The sequence below is a fragment of the Haliotis cracherodii genome, unplaced genomic scaffold (assembly GCF_022045235.1).
Source record: "Haliotis cracherodii isolate W230 unplaced genomic scaffold, xgHalCrac1.p SCAF_6, whole genome shotgun sequence".
NCBI lineage: Eukaryota > Metazoa > Mollusca > Gastropoda > Lepetellida > Haliotidae > Haliotis > Haliotis cracherodii.
In genome coordinates, this window is record NW_027266319.1 from 10318671 (window position 1) to 10342833 (window position 24163).

The 24163-nt window shown below is 38.6% G+C and overlaps 1 protein-coding gene across 6 annotated transcripts in view; it reads right to left on the minus strand.

Annotated features, from left to right (window-relative positions):
* Positions 1-24163, minus strand: part of LOC139446229 (endosome/lysosome-associated apoptosis and autophagy regulator family member 2-like) — a 63422-nt gene that overhangs the window by 13632 nt on the left and 25627 nt on the right. For 4 of the 6 annotated variants that reach the window (XM_071227579.1, XM_071227575.1, XM_071227580.1 and 1 more), the window contains exons 4-17: positions 18498-18512; positions 17129-17276; positions 14230-14319; positions 13074-13179; positions 11907-12056; positions 11286-11374; positions 10374-10659; positions 9065-9282; positions 8028-8092; positions 7403-7597; positions 6430-6648; positions 5523-5655; positions 3983-4024; positions 494-594 (exon numbers count right to left, since the gene is read on the minus strand). In XM_071227579.1, the coding sequence (XP_071083680.1) occupies positions 494-594; positions 3983-4024; positions 5523-5655; positions 6430-6648; positions 7403-7597; positions 8028-8092; positions 9065-9282; positions 10374-10659; positions 11286-11374; positions 11907-12056; positions 13074-13179; positions 14230-14319; positions 17129-17276; positions 18498-18512 (1857 nt within the window). The remainder of the gene's footprint in view (positions 1-493; positions 595-3982; positions 4025-5522; positions 5656-6429; positions 6649-7402; positions 7598-8027; positions 8093-9064; positions 9283-10373; positions 10660-11285; positions 11375-11906; positions 12057-13073; positions 13180-14229; positions 14320-17128; positions 17277-18497; positions 18513-24163) is intronic. The other 2 variants (XM_071227577.1, XM_071227581.1) reach the window with 2 other exon arrangements.

A 24163-nucleotide genomic window follows, 5' to 3' on the forward strand; every position in this document is an offset into this window, starting at 1 on the left:
TCTGGGGGTACCCCACCCAGCTCCCACCCACCTCCCTGCCGGGCACCCCAAATCACCTGACTGGCTGAGTGGAGACAACAGGTGCTTCTGCATCCCTCTGGGGGTACCCCACCCACCTCCCTGAGGGCCACCCCAACTCACCTGACTGGCTGAGTTGAGACAACGGGTGCTTCTGCATCCCTCTGGGGGGTAACCCACCCACCTCCCTGAGGGCCATCCCATCTCACCTGACTGGCTGAGTGGAGACAACGGGTGCTTCTGCATCCTTCTGGGGGTACCCCACCCACCTCCCTGAGGGCCATCCCATCTCACCTGACTGGCTGAGTGGAGACAACGGGTGCTTCTGCATCCTTCTGGGGGTACCCCACCCACCTCCCTGAGGGCCATCCCATCTCACCTGACTGGCTGAGTGGAGACAACGGGTGCTTCTGCATCCCTCTGGGGGTACCCCACCCACCTCCCGTCCACCTCCCTGAGGGCCACCCCAACTCACCTCACTGGCTGAGTGGAGACAACGGGTGCTTCTGCATCCCTCTGGGGTACCAACGTGGACCGGCAAACCATACCCCGAACATCTGTTGGCAGTCCATAAGTCTGAAACCATAGCATCACAGTGTTAATACTCTACAGAGGATCAAGTTCAGGTTGAATATGTCAGCTAGATGGATCATTCATGCACACATTGGAATGTATTAATAACAATGTAAGCGTGAAAAGATCATCAGCAGTGCATGCACTGGTAGCAGTGCAGTGTTGGAAATTAAGGTGTTCCTAACCTTTTCTGCCAAAGGGTTTTGATCCATGGAACCTTAATCTTGTACATTAGATATTATGTTCATACCAAAGTCCCCTTGACTTTCATGCTTAATATTTAACACTGTAGTGACTGAGCTGGCTTAATGCCACTTTGAACAGGATCAGAATCATATAAAAGCATGTCAGCTTAATGTGGGAGGAAAGCCGAAAGTCAAAGTTGTAGATGTCAATCCCACTGATGAAACCAATTAGCATGGATATGACACTGACAAAAACCTATCTTATTAATCAGGGGTATACCATGAGTAACCATGGCTAAGTGGGCAATACTTGCCATATGAAATATGAAGTGCAAAGCAAGGAAAGGAAAAGAGAGCCAACCGATACAGCTCTAGTATTTTTAGTACTAGTAAACCAGGATCTCCGAAACCCACATGCTTGTCAACTCCACATCCAAAATATGGCATTTAGTTTTCGCTTTCATACTAGCAAGGTAATCTTGGCTTCTTCCTTACCGGTGTAGAATTACATCTAAAGTCTCTTGTCCTCATGATGATGAATATTGATATAATCGTTTGCGTCTGCTCTCCCAACCACGGCTTTTGGTATATTTTAGTTTTAACATATGGACTTATTAGCTGTGACTACTAAACCAAACAATGTCACTTGACCCAAGCTCAGACTAGTTGCTAAGGCATAGACTGCAAAAGCAGATTTTGTTATTTCTACTACTGGTAGCTATAATTGGGGCAAAAGGACAAAGATCGGGATATTATTGAACAAAGATGAGGATATTATTGGACAAAGATCAGGATATTATTGGACAAAGATCGGGATATTATTGAACAAAGATGAGGATATTATTGGACTAAGATGAGGATATTATTGGACAAAGATGAGGATATTATTCGCCAAAGATCGGGATATTATTGAACAAAGATGAGGATATTATTGGACAAAGATCGGGATATTATTGAACAAAGATGAGGATATTATTGGACAAAGATCGGGATATTATTGGACAAAGATCAGGATATTACTGGACAAAGATCAGGATATTATTGGACAAAGATGAGGATATAATTGGACAAAGATCAGGATATTGTTGGACACAAAGATCAGGATATTTTTGGACAAAGATCAGGATATTATTGGACACAAAGATCAGGATATTTTTGGACAAAGATGAGGATATTATTGGACAAAGATCAGGATATTTTTGGACAAAGATGATGATATTATTGGACAAAGATCAGGATATTATTGGACAAAGATCGGGATATTATTGAACAAAGATGAGGATATTACTGGACAAAGATCGGGATATTATTGGACAAAGATGAGGATATTATTGGACTAAGATGAGGATATTATTGGACAAAGATGAGGATATTATTCGCAAAAGATCGGGATATTATTGAACAAAGATGAGGATATTATTGGACAAAGATCGGGATATTATTGAACAAAGATGAGGATATTATTGGACAAAGATCGGGATATTATTGGACAAAGATCAGGATATTACTGGACAAAGATGAGGATATTATTGGACAAAGATGAGGATATAATTGGACAAAGATCAGGATATTGTTGGACACAAAGATCAGGATATTGTTGGACAAAGATGAGGATTTTATTGGACACAAAGATCAGGATATTTTTTGACAAAGATGAGGATATAATTGGACAAAGATCAGGATATTTTTGGACAAAGATGATGATATTGTTGGACAAAGATCAGGATATTACTGGACAAAGATTGGGCTACAGGACAAAGTTGAGGCCAAAAGGACTAGTAGCAGTTTAACTCCATATCTGTTGATTCAAACCTGCCATTGTGATGAAGGTATTACAGCACATCATTCAACTACCGCAACTTGAGTGGATGTCAATAGTTCTACCAACAAGGAGGCCATGTGTTAGATATTCCATGCAACATGCAAGAAAACAACAATGGTTGTGTAAATAAAAAGGGTGCAAATATCAAATTATGTGCAAAATAGATGTATTCCCACATGTATCCAAAATTGTATGAAATTACCAAAAAAATATTAAGAATAAATCAAACCTGCCTAAGCAACGATGCCTCTAATCAAGCAATACTTTCTATGTAGATTGTTGACCAAAAGCAAGTCAATATGAGGGAACAAGGTTAACATAGGAATCTGCAATAAGCCTAATATCTTATTGCATAGCCTGTCTATGCATAGCAATTAAGGTACAAACACAAATTTACTTGCCAAACAAATGTTAATGAGGGACTGGTAAAAAAACAAATTTGTTTGAATTCCATCTATAATTTTTAAACTGGCGAACCGATTTATAAATTATCATCTGACCTATGATGACATACAATCAACCATGTCTCACATTCTAACATCCTCAATTATCCACTATCTCCTTTCTGTTTTTATATACGCTGGACCCATTTGATACCAAATCTTTGTTTTAGAAGGGATGTCTCCTCCCTCGCATCACCAACTGAGCACAGAATTTCTTTCACCATAAGCTTGAAATCAACAGCTAGTCAAAATGATGAGTAATGGTGCTATTGGCATGTGTGTCTTCAGCAACCCATGCTTCCCGTGAAAGAGGCCAATGCTTGTCGCAAGAGGCTAATGGGATCAGGTGCTCTGGCTCGCTGACTTGGTTGACACGTCATTGTATCCCGATTGTGTGGATTGATACTCATGACCTAAATCACTGGATTGTCTGGTCCAGACCCACTTATTTACAGACTGCCTTCATATAGCGGGAATACTGCGGAGTGCAGCGTTAAACAACAAACAAACAATTCAATTATGAAAGAACAGGGAAAATCAATGGATTACTATTTCTAGCTTCATGTCCTTCAACAAAACTACATTCCAAATGGATCCATAGTATTTATCACAATAGAATGGTGATATAATTCATGGCATAATTGGCTGGGGACATTCTACCAATCAATCCAAACATTGACAGGAAAAAATGAAGTAGTGAGTGGGTTTAATGCTGCTTTGAACAGTATTCCAGTTATATCACCGTAATTACAGCATGTCAGCATAATGTGGGAGGAAAGCCGAAGTGGAATCAGGAGAAAAAATATATATCTAAATACAAGAAGTAAAACCAAACAAGTACCCAAGTACCCAAGTACCACACACATCATGCAATGATGATATGCCAACAGCCCACAGCTCCATCCGACAGAACAGAGCGTTAAGGTAGAAATTGAACATACTCCACCATGGCTCAAAATTTCTACTTCTTCAGATTTGTTGCCCTGTAGGTTTAAATTTAGTCATAATTTAAAAGCACTTTACATGTGTCCCTGAGTAAGCTAAGATGGTTAGGACAGCAGTTACAGATTATAAAAATCAATTGTGCAATCAATATATCACATATTATCCTAAACCACATTTAGACATAAATCAGCTGAAGACCTAGAGGCCCATCTGCACAAACAATCTTAGCCCTATGACTATCGTAAGTCTATGTAGGACAGCTTTATGAAGTCTCAGTATGTCTTCAAGTTCACTGTGATGTATACTGCACAATCAGGACTGAACTTCAGATCGATGTCAACGATACACACACACAAACCTCATCCCACCCCACCCCACCCCACCCCATTCCCATAAATCATACATACATTCCTGACTGTCCATCACATTATCTACAACATCACAGATCAAGAACTCCATGTCTTACACCATGGACAACATTAAATCATAATTCACAGTTTCTGATACAACTGCACACAAAGCTTCCATGAAATAATCTGCAAATTGCAGCAGCCATTGATTCACAATTAGCTTACAAGGTACAACTGACCTTGACATTTGTAAATTGCAACCATGACATACATTGTAGGGTAAGAGCAACACGTGATGATCATGCTTGCTACATTTAAAAAATTCACAGTTATATCATGTCAACACATCTTCCCGAGGCAAGGGGGTTAACTGACTATGAAAGTCCAGTTTCCACCCTTGCCGAACTAAGCTAGAATAATGGAGTTATATTTTGGCTGGACTGACGATTCTATGCATAGTCAAATCAAAATCACGTAACAAATCAACACCCTGTTTGTAACTACCATGCAGATTAAGGTCGATTGTAGGATTTGCAAAGCATGTGTACCGCCAACTTGGTGTCAACAGATATTTCCCAAATATTTTCATGTTTTTAATCAAGGTGCTCACATGGATTGATGCTCTTCGTGAAATGAGACACAATCAATCAGATTGTCTTGAGTGGGCACTGCCATTCTGTTTTAAGCAAATGCAAGTGATATCAGAAGTGGAATCTGATTGGTCAATAGGAGGGACATAGAAGGGACATTTCTCATAATAGCCACTGGTGGCTCCACAATCGAGCCCAGAAATTCCAGCCTACTGCGGCAAGGGTGGAAACTGGACTTTTATCGTCAGTTAACTCCCTTGTCTCGGGAAGATGATGTCAACAGTGCTTCCACAAACATCAAACACAGTGCAACATGTGTCAAACATAAAGTGTACGTGCACATGGGGCATAAACCAGGATTAATTTACCACAAGGCTCAGATAAGACTGGCAATTATTGGAAGTTCTACGTCATGAAATATTAACACCATCACTCATGCCTACAAGTTATTTCATTACATTAATGGTCTTCTTGAAATGTAGCAACTGTCACTCAACACTTCAAAGGTTTCAAAGTTTTTCGCTTTCAAATGAACTTCAAATTGCCACCTTCTGTTTTATATTGATAAAGAAAGGATTTTGAGGAAATGTGCTAACCGGCTGTTCGGTGACGTTGTTGTAGCAGGTTGGGAGTTGTGTCCCCTTGTTTCCACACAGGCTGATGTTGAAGCCGTGGTAGTACTGGGTACCGCTGGAGGTAAACAACTTGTTGCCCACCACGAACTGAATGCTGGAAACAGAATGAGATAAATAATTCATGATCCTCCACTATCAACCAACACAATCAGTATCTGCGAATCATCTTCAAAACATCTAATAATTGACTTGGTTCACGTATTGTTGATTACATAAGGTAGTCTCATAAAAACAAATCTGAGAGGCTAGTTATTTAAGAAAACTGGCATTTTTCTTTTCATCTCAAAAACTTCATTTGCAAACATTACTTTTCTTTGGTTCATGAAATTGATAAACATTCATTCACCTATTTCAGAAATGATTACACACATTCACAGAGGTCAGGAATATGACTGACAACGTGTCATTTATTTATTTCTAAAACATATCAGGTACATATTGTGGATGTATAGGAGTACAGGAGTAAGACAAAAATGAGTGATTTTTTAACTTCTGGAGTGATTTTTTAACTTAACTACCGGTATGAACAAGTCAGTGACCCAAAAGATTTCTTTCAATGAAATCAGCCTTTTTGACACCTTTCAACTTTACCTGCATTTAGTATTTAATTAGTGCACAACATGTAAAAAGAACAAAGACTCCTTCTTATGAATACATCAGATACCTGTCATCATAATTACTAAGAGATGTTCTGTATGTCTTAAATCATATGATCTGGTAGGCTAAAAAAGGGACAAATCACACCTGTTTTTTTCGAATCAAACAGCAAAATATTTTTGCTTGTATGTCTGATAAGGATCTGTATACATCAAACATTCATCTGACATATATCATGAACTGATATCCCAATAAGAACATTAACACCTACTTGTCAAGGTCGGAGAAGTCATACACCTTGCCATCCTTCGCCACATACTTGCAGTCGGTTTTACACACTTTGCCCCCCTCAGCCTTCAGGCCCGACCCACACACCTTGCAGGCCTGCTCCCCCCAGGAATCACTGCTTGACACTACAGTGTTGGGTGGGCACGACTTGCACGATGCTGTGCTCGTGTCGATGTACTGCCCATCTGGGCACGGAATACACCTGGAACACAATCATTGAATATGGAATACACTATCCCCAAGCAGCCTTCCAACTGTCATATGATACAAGTCCTATATAGTTTTCCCAATCAGTGGGATCAAGAAAACTTATATTTCCAAATGCATGTCCACTGAAATAGTAAAATGAAATGCAATTTGTCTGCTGTAAGTGAATATATTGGACAAAATGTTTGAATTATTGTAACATCACCACAATGCAACACTGACTCTTTGCTTCAATGGCATCTTTCATTGCTGACACATTACTGTCTACAGAGGTAATATTGCAGACTCCATAAAATATCATGCACATACCTATTCCAATGGAAAGCATGGATACCAAGAAATACAATGTATGCACATGAATAAAAGCAATAAAACCCTTTCCATATTCATAAGAAATCTCTGAGTTGATTGTACTATTCCGACTATATCACAAGCATATGTTTATGAATCACTATCAAATAGTATATGACACCAGACATTTGCAAAAAGGTGAGCGTATCCTGTCCCATCATTGGCTCCTGTCACAAACACATGCAAAAGCAAGTCAATTGTTCCCCTTTAAAAACACAATTACATATGGTACATGTCAAAATAGGGTATTGCACTGGACATAATTTGTGTCAATGATGCTTCAATGGAAATGTCCTCCACATGTCTACCATAAACTGTTTGAGAGATTTACTGAGGCCTTGGATGTTGTAACCTTGATCAAGACTCTTTGAAATCTTGGTAGAAAGAGCAAAACATACGTGTTTTTGGTTGTTCCTCTAGGACAAGGTTTACACTCCGAGGCGCCACCAGAGATGGTGTTAGAGACCTTGATGGAATATATCTTGGCGATGTTGTTGAGGTACTCCTCTGCCTTGGCTTCAGGCAGGTTCTCCCAGTCATACGGCTGGAAGGCCCAGGTGGCGATCATTGACTTGTTGCTGCGGACTTTGTACCTGGAAGAACAAGAGCAAATAAACTTCTGGCTCAGCTATATTGCCATATCCCCTAAAAAAACCACAATGCTATGTGTTGTGGTTGTTGTGAAGGGCTCACGTGCACAAAGCAATCTTAGAAATCTTTATACTGTATGTTTGTCGAAGATCAGTTGATATATATATATATATATATATATATATATATATATATATATATATATGGACGTTGTTGAGATTTTTTATTTGTGCACGCATGTCCTTAAATATGAAACACAAAATGTTTTAAAGGTTTAACTTGTGCAAGAACTTTGGATGCATGAAAGGTTTTTTAGGGAGAAATCACATTTGATATTTACACAAATATTAATCAAGCCTGAAAATGACTTCATGTTGCATTTCAGTTTTGATTCCCCAATCATTCAGAGGAATACCAAATATATTTACTTACATATATTCATTTTTTTCATAACTTCCCTTCCATGATTTTGCCACTGAGTTCTTCCCATTAACATCCTGAAATAGAGAGTGTCCAACATGAACATTTGATCAAACAACATGCAGTAAGGACCAAGGTTCAAGAAAACATGATTAATGTTACAATATCTGGCGACATCAACAAACTTTGCACTTTGCATACTTAAAAGTAATTCAGACTGTACTAGTGTATCATGTCACAAAGCAGTCTTATCATCAACACTGGTCTAGGTTTATGTCAAAGGATGAGAGTTGTGATAACCTTAGTGCGATGATTGCATTGTGTTTTTTTTTTTTTTGCTTCTGGTTCAACGTTGCAATTAGCACATTCTACCATATGATGGCGGTCTGTAAACAATAGAGTCTGGACCAGAAAACCTAATGACTGACATGAGCATCGATCCATGCACTTTGTATATGATGAAAACAATATACTAAGTCACTGAGCCTCACCGCAGATCCACTTAGGCACCTCTTACAAGTTTGCTGGGGATTCATTCTGAACCAGAAGTCTCTTGATCCAAGAAAATTAGCGGTGATTACTGCACCATATTTGGATGCAATCACACACAATCAGACATAACTCAGCAACTCTTTGGGCCACCCAGTGAACACTCTAGTCCCCTAACAAGCATGAGGCACAGGAGATCTGACTGCCTTGAACACATATCAAGATGATCACCAAAATGAGTAGCCTTCAAAATATCCAACAATCTGAAGTTATTTACATATTGTACATAACTTTCTCATTTCAATCTCAACCACATTCATTACTTAATGAACATGAGCGTGTGTCACAATCTGGTGTGTGTCCCTGTTCAACAAGTGATTTTAGCACTAACAGGGATCGATTTTGCTACACTGAAGCTGCACCAGTGCAGGTTAAAACTTTCCACCAACATATTCCAATGTTTGAATTTGGGGGCTTGATTGTTGTAGCGCTAAGATCACTTTATGGAAAGAGCTCCTGGGCTCTAAGGGGAGACATTAACTTTATCCCTGTTCACTTACAGTCAAGAACACCAGTTCACAGTCTCCTGTACAGTTGATCTCAAACCCGAAGGAGATATGTCCGATAATATCTGCCTTGCCGTTGACAACGTTGGCTTGGCCTCTGAAGCCGGGGATATGCATGGTGAGGATGAGGAAAACATTCTTGTCATGGCTGAATTGGGTGCGGATGTGGTCATTGGACACCAACCATCCGGCTTGTGGGGAACAGGTTTCAGCTGGAGAAGAATTTAAAACAACACTCTTAATACTGAAGCTTAACTGTATTGAGTGAGTGAATGTTATTTTAAACCACTGTCAGCAAAATACCATCTGTAGCATGCAGAATCACAATTACCCATGTGGACCATTAATGAGTGAGCGAGTGAGATGGGTTAAACGCCACTTATAACAGTATTCCAGTTATATCACGGGCGTGTCAGCTTGATGTGGGAGGAAAGCCCGAAGGGATGCAGGTCTCAGACGTTTACCACTTCGGTAAAACCCACGAGCATGGGTATGGTGCTGACAAACCTAGAAACATAATTGGGGCGAACAGGGATTCAAACCCACAATCATAGGTTTTTGGCGTGCCCAAGCGACGCAACTGTGCACAGCGAATCACGGCCCCTTAGACGACTGGGCCCCCCGTGCCCCCGGACTATTTATGAGCATGAGCAATGATCCAGGACAATCAGCCATGTCACACACAGTAATCAAAGCCGCAATTTAACATGAATACCCCACTAGAACACAGTATACTGACTCAAAGCAGACCAGTCCTTGATTTAACCCCTTATTGCTGAGTGCCAGGCAGGGTGACAACAAGTACCATCTCTTAACAACTTGGTACAATGCAGCCAGGGATTCAACCCCTGACCTTCCACTCTCTGGGCAGACGCTCAACCACTAGACTGTGGGGGCGGTCCTCAAGATCTAGATTTCCAAAAGGGGGTCAATAGTTGTAATATTGATCAATGTAACTAAAAAGTACCAGTCACTCTCTGAACCTTTCCAAAAATTACAAAAGGTCATTACATCAATCAGTGTTCAATATTTATCATGAAAGTCAAGTAATTCTTGTTATATACTATGTTATTAAAACTAAATATTTAGGGAGGGACCTAAGAATCAAATACTACATGAGAAAAACTCAAGCACCTGCCTTACTTTTTCCCCATGTCAATGATGGAACAAACTGTCATTTCAATTGATGGATCACATAAGTAAAATACAGTAACGGAAAACAACTGTCCTTTTGTCTGCCTTATATATATTTCAACAGCAATAGTCAAAGATATGATAGGGGAAAGAATAATCTCCTGCCTACCTGTCATGGAGAGACAGTCACTGGAGACGTTGGGCGGCATGACGGACCACCACCTGTAGTCCAGGCTGTACTCGGGGGAAGTGGATGCGGGGCACGCCTCACAGGGCTTGGAGCCGTCCGAGAACTGGTTGGCTGGACAGAACTCACAGACTGAGTTGTTGAACAGCTGCATGCCCGGATTACAGGGAGGGCAGTCCTCCAAGGGCCCTTGTGGGGGTAGGGTCACAGCACCAGTACCCGCTGGGTTGCAGATCTGGGGGGAGATCCACGCATATTCCTTGCGTGTCTGGAAATAGATAGAGAGTAGGGGTGCATGAGGTATGTTGCTGTATATTTTAGCATTATCAAGGGTGCTGACCATGACCCAATTGCACAAAGCGCCGTTAGCATTAAACCAGTCAGTGTTAAACTATGTGAGCCACACTCCGGTGCCACAATATTCTAGATCTATGATGGTGACTTGAAAATAACGAGTCTGACCAGACAAACCATATTAAGAGCAACATCCCAAATTGACTGAAAAATCAATATATTTTATTATGATAACAAATTCCAAACATTCTGATGTTGAATTTTATCACCCTGTAACTGGAAATGATAAGATTAAGAGAAAACAAAAGTCAAAGTATATTTTTCAGGCTTCTAGTCCTCACATAATTGGTCTTTTGCAATGTTTTGAAGCCCTTTGGAACTTTATAATAATTCTTAGTCAATCTGTCAAATAAATATTGTTCAATCAATTAATAAAATGACTAAAATATTTAAGCATTATATAAATTGCAGAAGTGAATCCCATTTTACTCATTGACTGTAACAAATATAGCACTACATGAATAATGTTTCCTGAATGAACAATCTAGCTCAAGAATAAGTAAGTATTGGTAGTACAGCTTTGGGCCAACTTAGCCTCACCTGTTTGTTGTCATCACATGGAGTCTGGTATTCATAGTAGTCTCTCTCCAAACATGGAGGTCGGGTCTCGCACTTGCTGGCGCCTACAGCTGCAAGGCAAAGCAATGTTCCACTTACCTTACACCAACTGATCTTATATTTCTCATTTTGTTTCAAATTACCTCTTCCTGCTCATGTTACATTCCCTATCAATATCTTGACAATTTGAGAGGATATTTCCAGTTTTGTAAAGTGTTTGAAATGTTGAAGCTATTTTGTCTATTGCTAGCCTAGATTTACAATGTTTACAGAAGCAAGCTGACAAAAGTTGCTGCACTGAATATAAACAGTTGAGTTAATTGCCCAGAAAAGCCGATTTGACCACAATTATTTCATGCACATCAGTTTCAGTATTCTTGTGTGTAATACTCACTTTAGTTATTCAACCCCTCATTCCTGGGTACAAATCCCCATGTCACCTGTTTACTACAAGAACGTTCCTAAAGTGCCTGTCATCTAACCAACAAACTAGAAAGTTCTTAAAGTGTCTGATCAAACCCACAAACCAGAATTTTCAAGAGTGCGAAAGCTGCTATTCCGTTTTGGAAATAAGATTTGGTACCTTGCACAAGATAAACTTACTGGAGTACTCTGTGGCCTGGTTGCAGGGGGAACACTGGGCAGCGCCGCGGTTGGAGTAGGTGTTTTCCTGGCAGTAGCCACAGAACTCAGTGCCCCCGCTGCTGTAGGTGCCGCTTCGACACTTGGTGCACTCAGACGTATATGCCACACCTGCAGGCAGTCAGGTACAGGTCATTTCTCCATAACGCAACATGTGAATCAAGTCAGATGTCCATAATGCAACATGTGAATCAAGTCTGACCTCTACAATGGGACATGTGAATCATTCAGATCTGTACAATGCAACATGTGAATCAAGTCAGATCTCTACAATGGGACATGTGAATCATTCAGATATCTACAATGGAACATGTGAATCATTCAGATCTGTACAATGCGACATGTGAATCATTCTGATCTGTACAATGGGATATGTGAATCATTCAGATCTACACAATGGGACATGTGAATCATTCAGATCTCTAAAATGGGACATGTGAATCATTCAGATCTCCCCAATGGGACATGTTAATCATTCAGATCTCCATAACGCAAACATGTGAATCTAGTCTGACCTCTACATTGGGACATGTGAATCATTCAGATATCTACAATGGAACATATGAATCATTCAGACCTCTACAATGGAACATATGAATCATTCAGACCTCAACAATGGGACATGTGAATCATTCAGGTCTCTAAAATGGGACATGTGAATCATTCAGATCTCCACAATGGAACGTCCGAATCATTCAGATCTCCATAATACAAAGTGTGAATCAAGTCAGATCTCCATAATGCAATATGTGAATCAAGTCAGATCCCTGCATGGATCATGTGAATCAAGTCAGATCTCTACAATGGAACATGTGAATCAAGTCAGATTGATGGTGTGAAACAAATACAGCTCTTTTGTCCTTGAGTGGTCTGGTAAAAAAAAGGACACAGATGACAATAGCTGTATTAATTACTTAAGACATTTTGGTGAGGATTCTCATAATTTGTTAAGGATCTACATCAATAGATCATATTAGTTTGATCTGGCAGTACTTATCATAACCATAAACAGGGCTGCACACATTGCAAGGTTCTCCAAAATTAAGAATAGTACTTTATGCTGCAGAGTGTGCATTATGGCGCTGCTTGCAACTACACTTGTACCATGTCACACCGAGAGCTACACACCAGTGACTTCTATCTTCCTGATGAGGATGGGACTTCGACTGTGGGTTCGTTCTTTCATCCCGAGTGCACGCCACTGGAGCACATTCATGCCACTCTTCAGGTTCAGCTAGAGATATAAAGGGCACATGTCTGTCATACCCACATCAACAACATGGGACTTCAGCCCATTGAATGCTGAAAAGCTGCATACCCTGGTTGAAATTACAAGCAAATAAGACTAAGAGAATAGCAGGAAATATTTTGAAAGTTTTCCAAAAAATAATTAAACAAATCTGTAAAACTACATATCAGTGTGCAGCATTAGAAATTGGCCTATAGAATTTGTCAAATTGCCCAAGAGTTAAGGTATCATAAGGACTAGTAGAAATTAGCCTGTTTTACAGGTTTTGCTATATATTATCATTATAAGGACTAGTGGACAAAAACTGTTAGTTTCTATCGCTGGGGTGTCACAATACATCTACAACAGTATGGATAATATATATGGATTGCGATGCATAATTTGCACTGTTTTTGTGTGACATTTTCTATGATCGATCTGCCCAGCTAACAAGAGGTTGTTGCGATCTACTCGTTTGAGTTGAACTCATATGATTGGTTTATTTAGGCTTGGTCTAACAGTATAATGCAATCGTATCGTGATAAGCAGTGAGGTAACATTGCCCCAGTAGTAATCAGGCCAGATTATTGCACAGCATCAATAACTAAAACATGAATCGATACACGAGTAGGCATATCGTCTTTCTAAGCCATGTATCATATCATCAGGTATAGAGATTATTAATCACCCATGCCGGTTTGCCTTATCAAGTATGGAAATTAACCAAGAAAGACTATTATCCCAAAGTGAAAACATTTAGAAACATCCCCCCAAAAATATTAGAAATTCTACTAGCCTTTAGGATACCTTAAAAATTAACAAATGTGGTCTGGGCTAATGCTAATTTCTATGCCCAAAAGGTGTATGTTGAGAGTTAGTAGAATTTCAAACTGTTAAGGGTGTTTTATCGTGTGTACCCACATTCAGGCTAGAAGGTTTTCATTCACTGACATTACTGTTCGGAACTAAGGCCCTACCCTGTCTAGTATACATGGTACATATCTAAGTTCAAACAAGCATGTTTCCACCAGCACATCCCCAGTGTGGGCAGCCTACCGTCTGAGTCTTCCACTTGCCCTCCTCTGTGTTGGGGGGCCAGGTGCCCTTGGATTCATCCCCAATAGCCTGACACTGGTCATTCTGAACCTGCAAGAAACAACAATCCATCAATCACATCTCTTTAGTTAGCAGTATTAGAAGTTCAATTATACTCCAACAGACAATACAATAACAGAAACAAAATGAGATATGTCCACAGACACCATCTGATGTCTACTTGATGATGTTTAGGCACCCAAGTGTTATCATGGTCACAATATTAATCACCCGTGCTTCGTTCTACAGATGATGCTGAGACATATTTAATTTCTTGGAATGCTTGGGGAATTTAGTTAAATATTTGTATTTTAGGACAGCTAGTGTCAATACTTCATGTGATTATAAATGTTCCTCGTGTATACTAGTCTACGTATTGATGGTGAAGGACTTCCTAATGCCAGTAGTTTGAACAGTATGACTATGACAAAGAAATTTAGACTTTCACCCTTTACTTGCTCTAATTGCAAACACTGGTCACAGTTCCTTGGATTTCATTTAAGACAAGTGAAATAGCTGGCGTGGGGTATATATTATGAAAAAAAGAATGTATTTCTTTTTCTATTTCTTTTCTAAGCCATGTTCAAACTTTTGTAAAGCTGGATTTGATTGAATATCTGCTAGGGAAATAAATCATGGCAAGGTCATGAGATCTCCTACACAAACATGTCAAAGAGATGTAATGTAATTTTGTATTTCTTACTACTAATTATCTGCTGAAGATACACATGATATTATAAAAAGGAATAACACAAAGTCACATCCATGATGACAAGCCATTCAATTATGTGGTCCTGATGAAACGTCCAGTGGAAAGCTATAAAAATATCAAGGAAAAATCTACAATCGATTGCCATGCAGTTTCATTTCTTTGGTCAGCACAAAAATACCACCTTAAAAATGTAATTAATTTAGCTCACAAAGTGCAAAGAAACATCTTCCCGCATATTTCAAGTTTGTAACTATCAATTAACGTGAATATTTACCATATTTCGCGTTAAAGTGTATTATTTCCAAAACATGAAATCGCCATCTTCACAAGTTAGTAAATATGGTTAGATATTATGATCAGTGCTGTGAAAACATTCTATAGAGTTCCCTTATTCTATGATATATCTACTCTAAACCAATGTTTCAAAATGAAAACAAAATACAGAATCTTAGATGTTAAAATATTAGTGTGGGCAGTCGAGTCAGTGAATATTGTTTTATGCTGCATCAGCAAGTTTGCTTATACTCACAGGAAGTTGAACACCTTGACTTCCACCCTTAATTTTGTAATATATGTTTGTTTGTTGTTTGTTGTTTAACGCCAACTCAGCAATATTCCAGCTACATGATGGCGGTCTGTTGAAATACATGTATAGCTAGACATGCAACACAAATGAACTTTCATAAAAAAGACAAAACTTTTACAGCACTTTGAGTGCCAATATTGATTGAGAATGATGACGCAGATATGAATGTGAAGGATGGCACAGATTTAAAGTTCAGAAGTTTTGGACTGTTTTATGTTCACAATGGATTCCAAATCTAAATTACAAAGAGTGAAGATTCATGAGGCTGTCACTCCCATCTGTCCAGGAACACATCAGCAACTGAAGAAGTCGTTATTTCTGATGTAGTTTTACAATGGATCAATATGCCCATGAACAAGACAAACATTTAATTATACATCAACATTTTGTTGATCTGTTAGCAAGGGATTCTTTTACCAGCATGGATCTTAAAAATGGTTACTTTCGCTAATAGAGGGCAGCAGGGGTGATATCACCAGAATCACTCTCAATCATGTTTGAGAATATTGATGTCAACTCGGCATATAGAAATTAGAGAATGATTATATTGTGTCCATTTTGTTTGCCTCTTTTTTTAGATGAATAATGACACAGTAAGGGTGTTCTTTCAGTTTGAATTGTACCAAGGATGGCAAAGTCAGTAATAAGAGTGACATATAGAGGAATTAAATAAGTATTTATTTGACTTACTGCCGAATTTCATGCTCAAGACCTTTCACTGCATATTGCTTTCCCCCTATATGTGTCAAGTTTTCAAAGTACTGGAAATCAAACCACAAATAAGTCAGAACAGGCAAAGGCAAGACCTGTCTGAACTGACTGTGGAGTTGAACAGTGTGTCTGAACTCACCATCAAGTGAAACAGTGTGTCTGAACTCACCATCAATTGGAATAGTGTATCTGAATTTACTAAGATGTGAAACAATGTGTCTGAACTGACTGTGATGTGAAACAGTGTGTATGAACTGACTGTGATGTGAAACAGTGTGTCTGAACTAACTGTGATGTGAAACAGTGTGTATGAACTGACAGTGATGTGAAACAGTGTGTCAGAACTGACTGAAGTGGAACAAAGTGTCTGAACTGACTGTGATGTGAAACAGTGTGTCTGAACTGACTGTGATGTGAAACTGTGTCAGAACTGACAGTGATGTGAAACAGTCTGTCTGAACTAACTGTGAAGTGGAACAAAGTGTCTGAACTGACTGAAGTGGAACAAAGTGTCTGAACTGACTGAAGTGAAACAGTGTGTCTGAACTGACTGTGAAGTGAAACAAAGTGTCTGAACTGAAAGTGAAGTGGGATAGCGAGTCTAAACTGACAGTGAAGAGGGACAGTGTATCTAAACTGACTATGAAGTGAAACAGTGTGTCTGAACAGACTGTGACGTGAAACAGTGTGTTTGAAGTTACTGTGGTGTGAAACAGTATGTCTGAACTGAACTTTAAGTGGAACATTATGTCTGAACTTACTGTGATGTCGAACAGTATGTCTGAACTTACTGGGAAGTGGAACAGTATGTCTGAACTTAGTGGGAAGACAAACAGTATGTCTGAACTTACTGTGAAGTGGAACAGTATGTCTGGGTTGGGTGACTGATACTCGAAGGTGACGGTTCCAGCTTTGACCAGCTTTGTGGAGAAGATTAGACTCGTAGTGCAGTCGCCAGGGACTGCAGCGATGTAGTTGGAATGCAGCTGCCACGTTGACCTGTAACATCACATACACTTTTACACTTATTTACAAATATTACCTACAAATAAATATTTTATTAACCATCAATCTCATTAAAATTACATCTTAGTTCTCGCTACCGCTAAACAAAGATCTGAAGACATCCCATTACAGGTCATGTGCAAACTACCTATTACGAACTTTGACCGACCAATGAAATGACTAAGAAAGTCTACATTAGCCAATCAGAGAGCAGCTTTCTGGAGCCATACAGTACTAGTTTCAAACTGGTGACTTTCAATCCAGACAATGCTTTGAAATATATTTTGATAAAGTTCTCCATTCAAAATTTGAAAACTGAACAAAAGAATATTCTGGAATGTATAATATTTGACTGAGATCATACGGCAGGACTTCCCATGAGCTATGCAATGTCATTTCCATTCATATGTATATTCCATTGAAGAGACGGTTAGACAATGATTTTGACAGGTTCAGTTGTAAAGTCTGTAACTGTTTTAACTTTTTCCAGGCTGCTTGATTAGAACACACATTCCGAATGTCACTTTCCACATCTGGTAAGCGATGTTCTAATTGGTCAGAAGAAAAGTCGCTCTAAATGGTATGTCCTCAGATCTTTGTTTAGCAGTAAAGAGAAGTAAGGTTGGATCTTAATGAGATCGATTAACTGTGCACCAGCTTTATCTACTTTGATGGTTGAAATATGACAGTGATATTGCCGATACTGCTGATAAATATTAACTCACTCATGTGACTGGGGTAGACATCATAGACATGATGTGACTGGGCAAACACATCATAGACAGACCCCATTAAGGCCCACATCTTAAGTGTACATGTTATGCATAGTAAACAAACTAAAAGCTATATGTTTCAACCCTCAAACCAATCTAATTTCAGCATTATACAGACCTTTTGAAAAGCTAAACAAGGGACTAAGTGCAATATAAAACATGGTGCAACCTTAACCACTACCTTAAACCTTTAATATTACACATTCTCTATTAGCCTGATACACTTGGCCGATGAAAACCAAAATGTTTATGAGTAAAATAAATAGAAACACTTTGAAAGAAAATTTCCAGAAAAAAGACAGTGGATGCACCCTGTACAGTAAGACAAGAATTGCCTGTGTTAGAATATGTCCATAAATAATGGCAAGCATATATATTTGATGGTTCAGTAATGGGTATATATTGGCTGACGAAAAACAAAATCAAGACCTATTTTACTCACCCATTGACAGAATCACTGTTCAATAAACAAAGTTATTTTATATAAAATGACTTTTCTGTCAAAATCCTTAATCTGCTCTGACCTTTGGGTTTGACCTACAATTACACACAGTCAAAATGCAAGTTTTTTGCTTTGAATGTTGATATGTTCTTACATAAAGATTTATTATCAAAGTCAAAAATCAGTTGAATCAATAAACATGATAAATGTTGACTTGACATATCAACCTTTCAAAATTTACAATGCCTAATTAGGAAATAAGCATAATCATGTTGGGGAAGAAATATTAATAACCATTCCTATCAGAAACCACTTTATTACAAATCATGTATTTCAGCATGAACCTAAGTCACTTTTGCTGACTGGTAACAAAGTGGTATCTAAGGCAGACTGGTTTCAATACTTTATTTCTTACCTAAAACATAGTGGTGTGAGGGTTTCTTGAAATAATACTTATACTCATAATACCCACAACAATGATGATGTTAACAACATCATCCTATGAATTCTTAAATATTAATAGCTGTATCAGTTAATGGTAAATGGTTTTCATGTACACAACATAAACTAACTCCACATCCTATTGGAAGTCACAGAACAAATAAAACTGTAAAAAATTACAAACACGAAACTATTCAGAGGCACCCTGCAACCTCTTAACATCACAAACAGAAAAATATTTTTTACACTTTATTCTGAAACACAGACACTGGCCACTAAAACATGGTCGACATTTGTGTTTATGAGTAAGTGGTGGTTCTATTTATTGAAACCATCACAGGATCTTTTCTAATAATTCCACTATTTTCTTTCTAATCAACCTGAATACAAATATCTATAAACAAAAGGTAAAAATCAATCCCCCAGTTTGATGCGACTCCATGCATCTCAATGAGTCCACGTGGAGACAATGGTCAGCTGTACAGCATTGTGTGTATGGAAATGAGAGAGAGTTGACAAAGGGAGAACAAGCACCTGCTGTACAGCACACATTAGTCACAGCAAGATGATATCTCTCTATCTCTGCCTGCATGTCACATACTATCAGTGCAGCTGTTGCCAGACAGTCATTGATGGTACATCTTGTCTTTCACACTTATCATGCTTATTGTTGCTGTGGAGGAAACCCAGGAGGGCAGGACTTGATGCTACAAGGGGGCTAGTCTCTCCAGTCATGTGGCTATTTTCTGACTAGTTCTTAACATTGTAATTAAAACCTTTAAAAAAAACAATACAGTGTCTGAAGGATAATACTTAACTGTTAGAATGACATACAAAATACAATCTGAACCAACAGACACAGTTGTGTTTGAGGGACTTGAATCAAGTGCTGGGCCCACCAAATAGCCCAAGCCTAGTCCTCCTTTAAAAAGTGCTCCATCACTTTGAGGCTGAAACCAGTGATTTATGCTATGTGTAAAAGTGAAACAACTTCTCATCGTTCATTCTAAAATAAGTGTAAAACTTCACTCACTCTGCCCCTATACATGTAGCAGCTAATGCAACCAAAATATCCAGGAGAGGTTGTGAGTGAGTTTGGCACTGCTTTTAACAATATTGCAGTTATATCAAGGTATGTCAGCTCATTGTGGGAGGAAAGCCCAAAGTGATGCAGGTCTTAAACATTTACCACTTCGCTGAAACCCATGAGCACGGGCATGGTGCAGACAAACCTAGACACATAATTGGGGATTCGAACCCACAATCCTAGGTTTCTAGCATAGCCAAGGGACGCAACTCTGCACACAGAATTGCAGCACCTTAGACGACTGAGCCACCCGTGCCCCCAGAGGTTGTGGTGAGAAATACCAACATAACCAATGCTTCCACAACTATCCTTCTAATAACACTTTCAATTTGGCCAAGCTGATTTTCAAAGACGCATATAAAAACAGTTCAAACATATGATAAAAGATTTATTTTCGATCACAGACTTGCTCATAGTTAGAGTTTCATTTGAAGTTTGAGAAATCAGCTATTTTCACTTATTTTAGCCATATTTATGTATTTTATTAAGTCAGAAGTGTAAAACTTTATATTGTAAAGGGGAAAAAATATATTAGAAATCAGGCATTTGTACATGTCTGATAATTTTTATACCAATATTTCAAAAGTCAAAACATTAAAATTTTAGATTTCAAGTGGGCCAAAAAAGGCCCTTATCCTACATTGACCTTTATATTTGACAACAACAATAGTTATCTCCCTTAATGTTTACCTCGCATGTTACATCACTAACTTCCCAAACAATTGGTTGTTGAATCAAGGACATCTTGTCAAATTACAAGGCAATCCACATACCTAGGACTGTCAGTTATTTGTCAAACTACTGCAACACTATTCATAGTATCTATAGCATCACAATACTCAATAGTGTTCTTAACTATCGCAATAATGCTGCAATAATATATCATATCACCTCGATCATCAGCCCTATAAATACCAGCGGTAGAAACTAACATATTTAGTCCACTAGTTCTTATGATGATAACATATAGCAAAACCCTTAAAAATGGCAAATTTCTACTACCGGTAGTCCTTATGATACCTTAATTATTGGGCAGTTTGGCAAGGACTACAGGACTAGTGACACTTTCTGACTGCTGACCCTGACATTCACCACCACAGATGAGTAAGAGGGACAGAGGGACAGAGGAACAGATTAGGATCCAGTCCCTAGGTAAGCCTTCAAAATGACAGTCCTTGTAGCACCTAATCAGTCCTGAACTGGTAGTTACTGATGCTTCATGTACAATCACCTTCCTGGCTGCCGGCCTGTTTCTCTCTAATTGATACCATTATGTAAGACTGGAGATTTGACTTACAGAAGGCCTCCATCTGGTGTCATCTGACAGGTGGCCTCATGTTGTTTCACCTGTTATGTGGCAATCTCACAAACACAACCGTTCACCAGCTTCACAATTACACTTAAAACACTTGTTCAATTAACCCTTGACATGTAAAACCGTTCTATATATATTCTATATATTTAGTTAACAATAGTTACCATATTTTCTTGTGAATAATGCACAGATTGGAGACAATTTATACATGTGGACAATTGAGTTCTGATTTCATACTTCTTTCTCCCAAAGTAGACATTACTGCCAGCACGGAACAAATCCATACCAAGTTAGTCCTGTTGTTACACTCTCTCATTAGTTATAAAAAGTGTTCATTGTATGTCTTTCTATATCTACATGTATCAATTTTATTATGTTCATTCAAAACTTCATTCAGTATTAGAGAGATTAATGAATGTCAACTTCCTCATTATGAGGAACACAACGTTTCGGAGAATATGCTTACTCCTTCATCCGGTGAATGAGTGCTAGGATGCAGGGGCATATATATATGCATGTAAACAACACTTATAGTTATTGTTGTACTTGTTGATGGATATTAGTGCATTATCTCCATGTTATTGTCGTATCAAGTCTTTAAATGGCATTTAGAAGTGAATTCAAACAAGAGAGAATTTATTGATGTCAACTTCTTAATTATGAGGAACGCAACATTTCGGAGAACATGCTTACTCCTTAATATATGCATGTAAACAACACTGATAGTTATTGTTGTACTTGTTGATGGATATTACTGCATTATCTCCATGTTGATGTCGTATCAAGTCTTTGAATGGCATTTAGAAGTGAATTCAAATAAAAGAGAATTTATGGATGTAAACTTCTTAATTATGAGGAACGCAACGTTTTGGAGAATATGCACACTCCTTCATTCGATGAATGACTGCTAGGATGCTAGGATAGATAGATATATTAGGGCTGGGACAAGTCCGAATTTACTACCCGGGTACCCACATCCCCTATTACCCGACCATACCTGGGTACCCACTGTAGGTCTCAAGTGATAGGTACAAAATGTCCGATTGGGCATTTTATTACCAAAGCACTGGCAAAACATATTTAGATACATGTATTAAACAATCCGGTCATGCATACACTGAAGCTGACTCAAGTTACATGTATATCTTTATTCAAAGATGTGAAAAGTCAGAAGAAATGGGTGCATAGTCAGAAAGAAATGTGTACATTTGTGACTTATAGAGTTCTAGATATTTTTTGTCATTAAACAATATACCACATGACCATAATGACCAGCCACAGGTCCGCGTAGTCGTGTCGGGCCTACTCAGTACCCACCCGACCCGGGTACCCGAGTTACCTGTTCCAGCCCTAATATATATGCATGTAAAAACAACACTGATAGTTCTTGTGGTACTTATTAATGGATATATTGTTGAAGTTGTATCAAGTCTTTGAATGGCATTTAGAGGTGATACACATATACATAAGAGAGAATTTATGGACGTCAACTTCTTTATTATGAGAAACGCAACGTTTCAGAGAATATGCGTACACCTTCATCCCCTGATGAAATTCTACTGAAAATTATGCTAAGAGCCAAGTTTGGGCTAGAAGTCTCAAGTGCTTTGGACACAGACAGAAACTTTTACCATTAGGTAAATGGCAATACTGTATGTGGACAAGTGAAAATTTAACTTAATTTCCTCCCCTGAAAGGACACATGGACCTTAATATCCATCTGGCCAAAGGACACTAATGATTTAACCTTTGAAGTTCAAACAAGAATCAAAATCCAATCAGGCTTCCATTGAAAGCCAGACTTTGACTACAGTTGCCAGTAATCATGCTGATAAATAGCCTTGACAACAGGAAGCTGGGCTACGAGGCATGGTGGGCAGGTTCTCTGTAGACCCTCACATGGGTTGTCCCACACAACCCGACATGTCTATGTCAGCAATGTATGCAATCATAGTAATTGGGCAATTACGTCCAACTGTGCTCTCATGTTGACTAGCTTGGGCTGGATGAATATTTATCGTTTCATGCACATGACATGAACCCACTGTCCATGAAATGGTATACAGTTGAGTTCCATTATAGGGAAGTATTTGAATATCAGAACTTTTGGAAATTATGTAGTGATTATATTGATTATTTTAGCCAATCCTTGAATGGCTGGTTGCAGCTGTGTCCCAAATACGTTTTTGAAATCATAATGTCACCATTAGCACGATTAGATTTACATGTACATTTGTATCAGTCAATATTCTATTACAACTGTGTTGTAAACAATAATATAACATTTTTCAACTAATTAAACCCTTTCACTACAAAAAAAACATACCATAGTTTCATTGTATAACATGCAACTTTTTTCCAGAAAAGAAGCCAAACAGGATGCGGTGCGCATTATTCACGCAGACATGGATTTCAAGATCCTTAAACCATACCCTGAGAGTTTCTTCCAGAAATCACACGTCAACATACAGAATGAAATACTGGTATATCTGTTCCAAGAAACACCACAGCTAGTGTTAATCAAACCTTAAGCCAAAATACAATGGTTCAAATTGTTGGTTCCAAAATTTCATAAAGGACCAATGAACAAAATGAATCCAATGGTAGCAGTTTCAAGTATCAAATTCTAAAAAATAGCTAAAAAAAAACAAAGAGAAAAACAAAGCAAGTGAAACATTCACATAGTCATTCCCATGCAGGGAAGTGAGTGAGTGAGTGAGTGAGTGAGTGAGTGAGTGAGTGAGTGAGTGAGTGAGTGAGTTGGGTTTTACGCCTGTTTAACAGTATTACAGTTATATCGCGACGTGTCAGTTTAATGCAGGA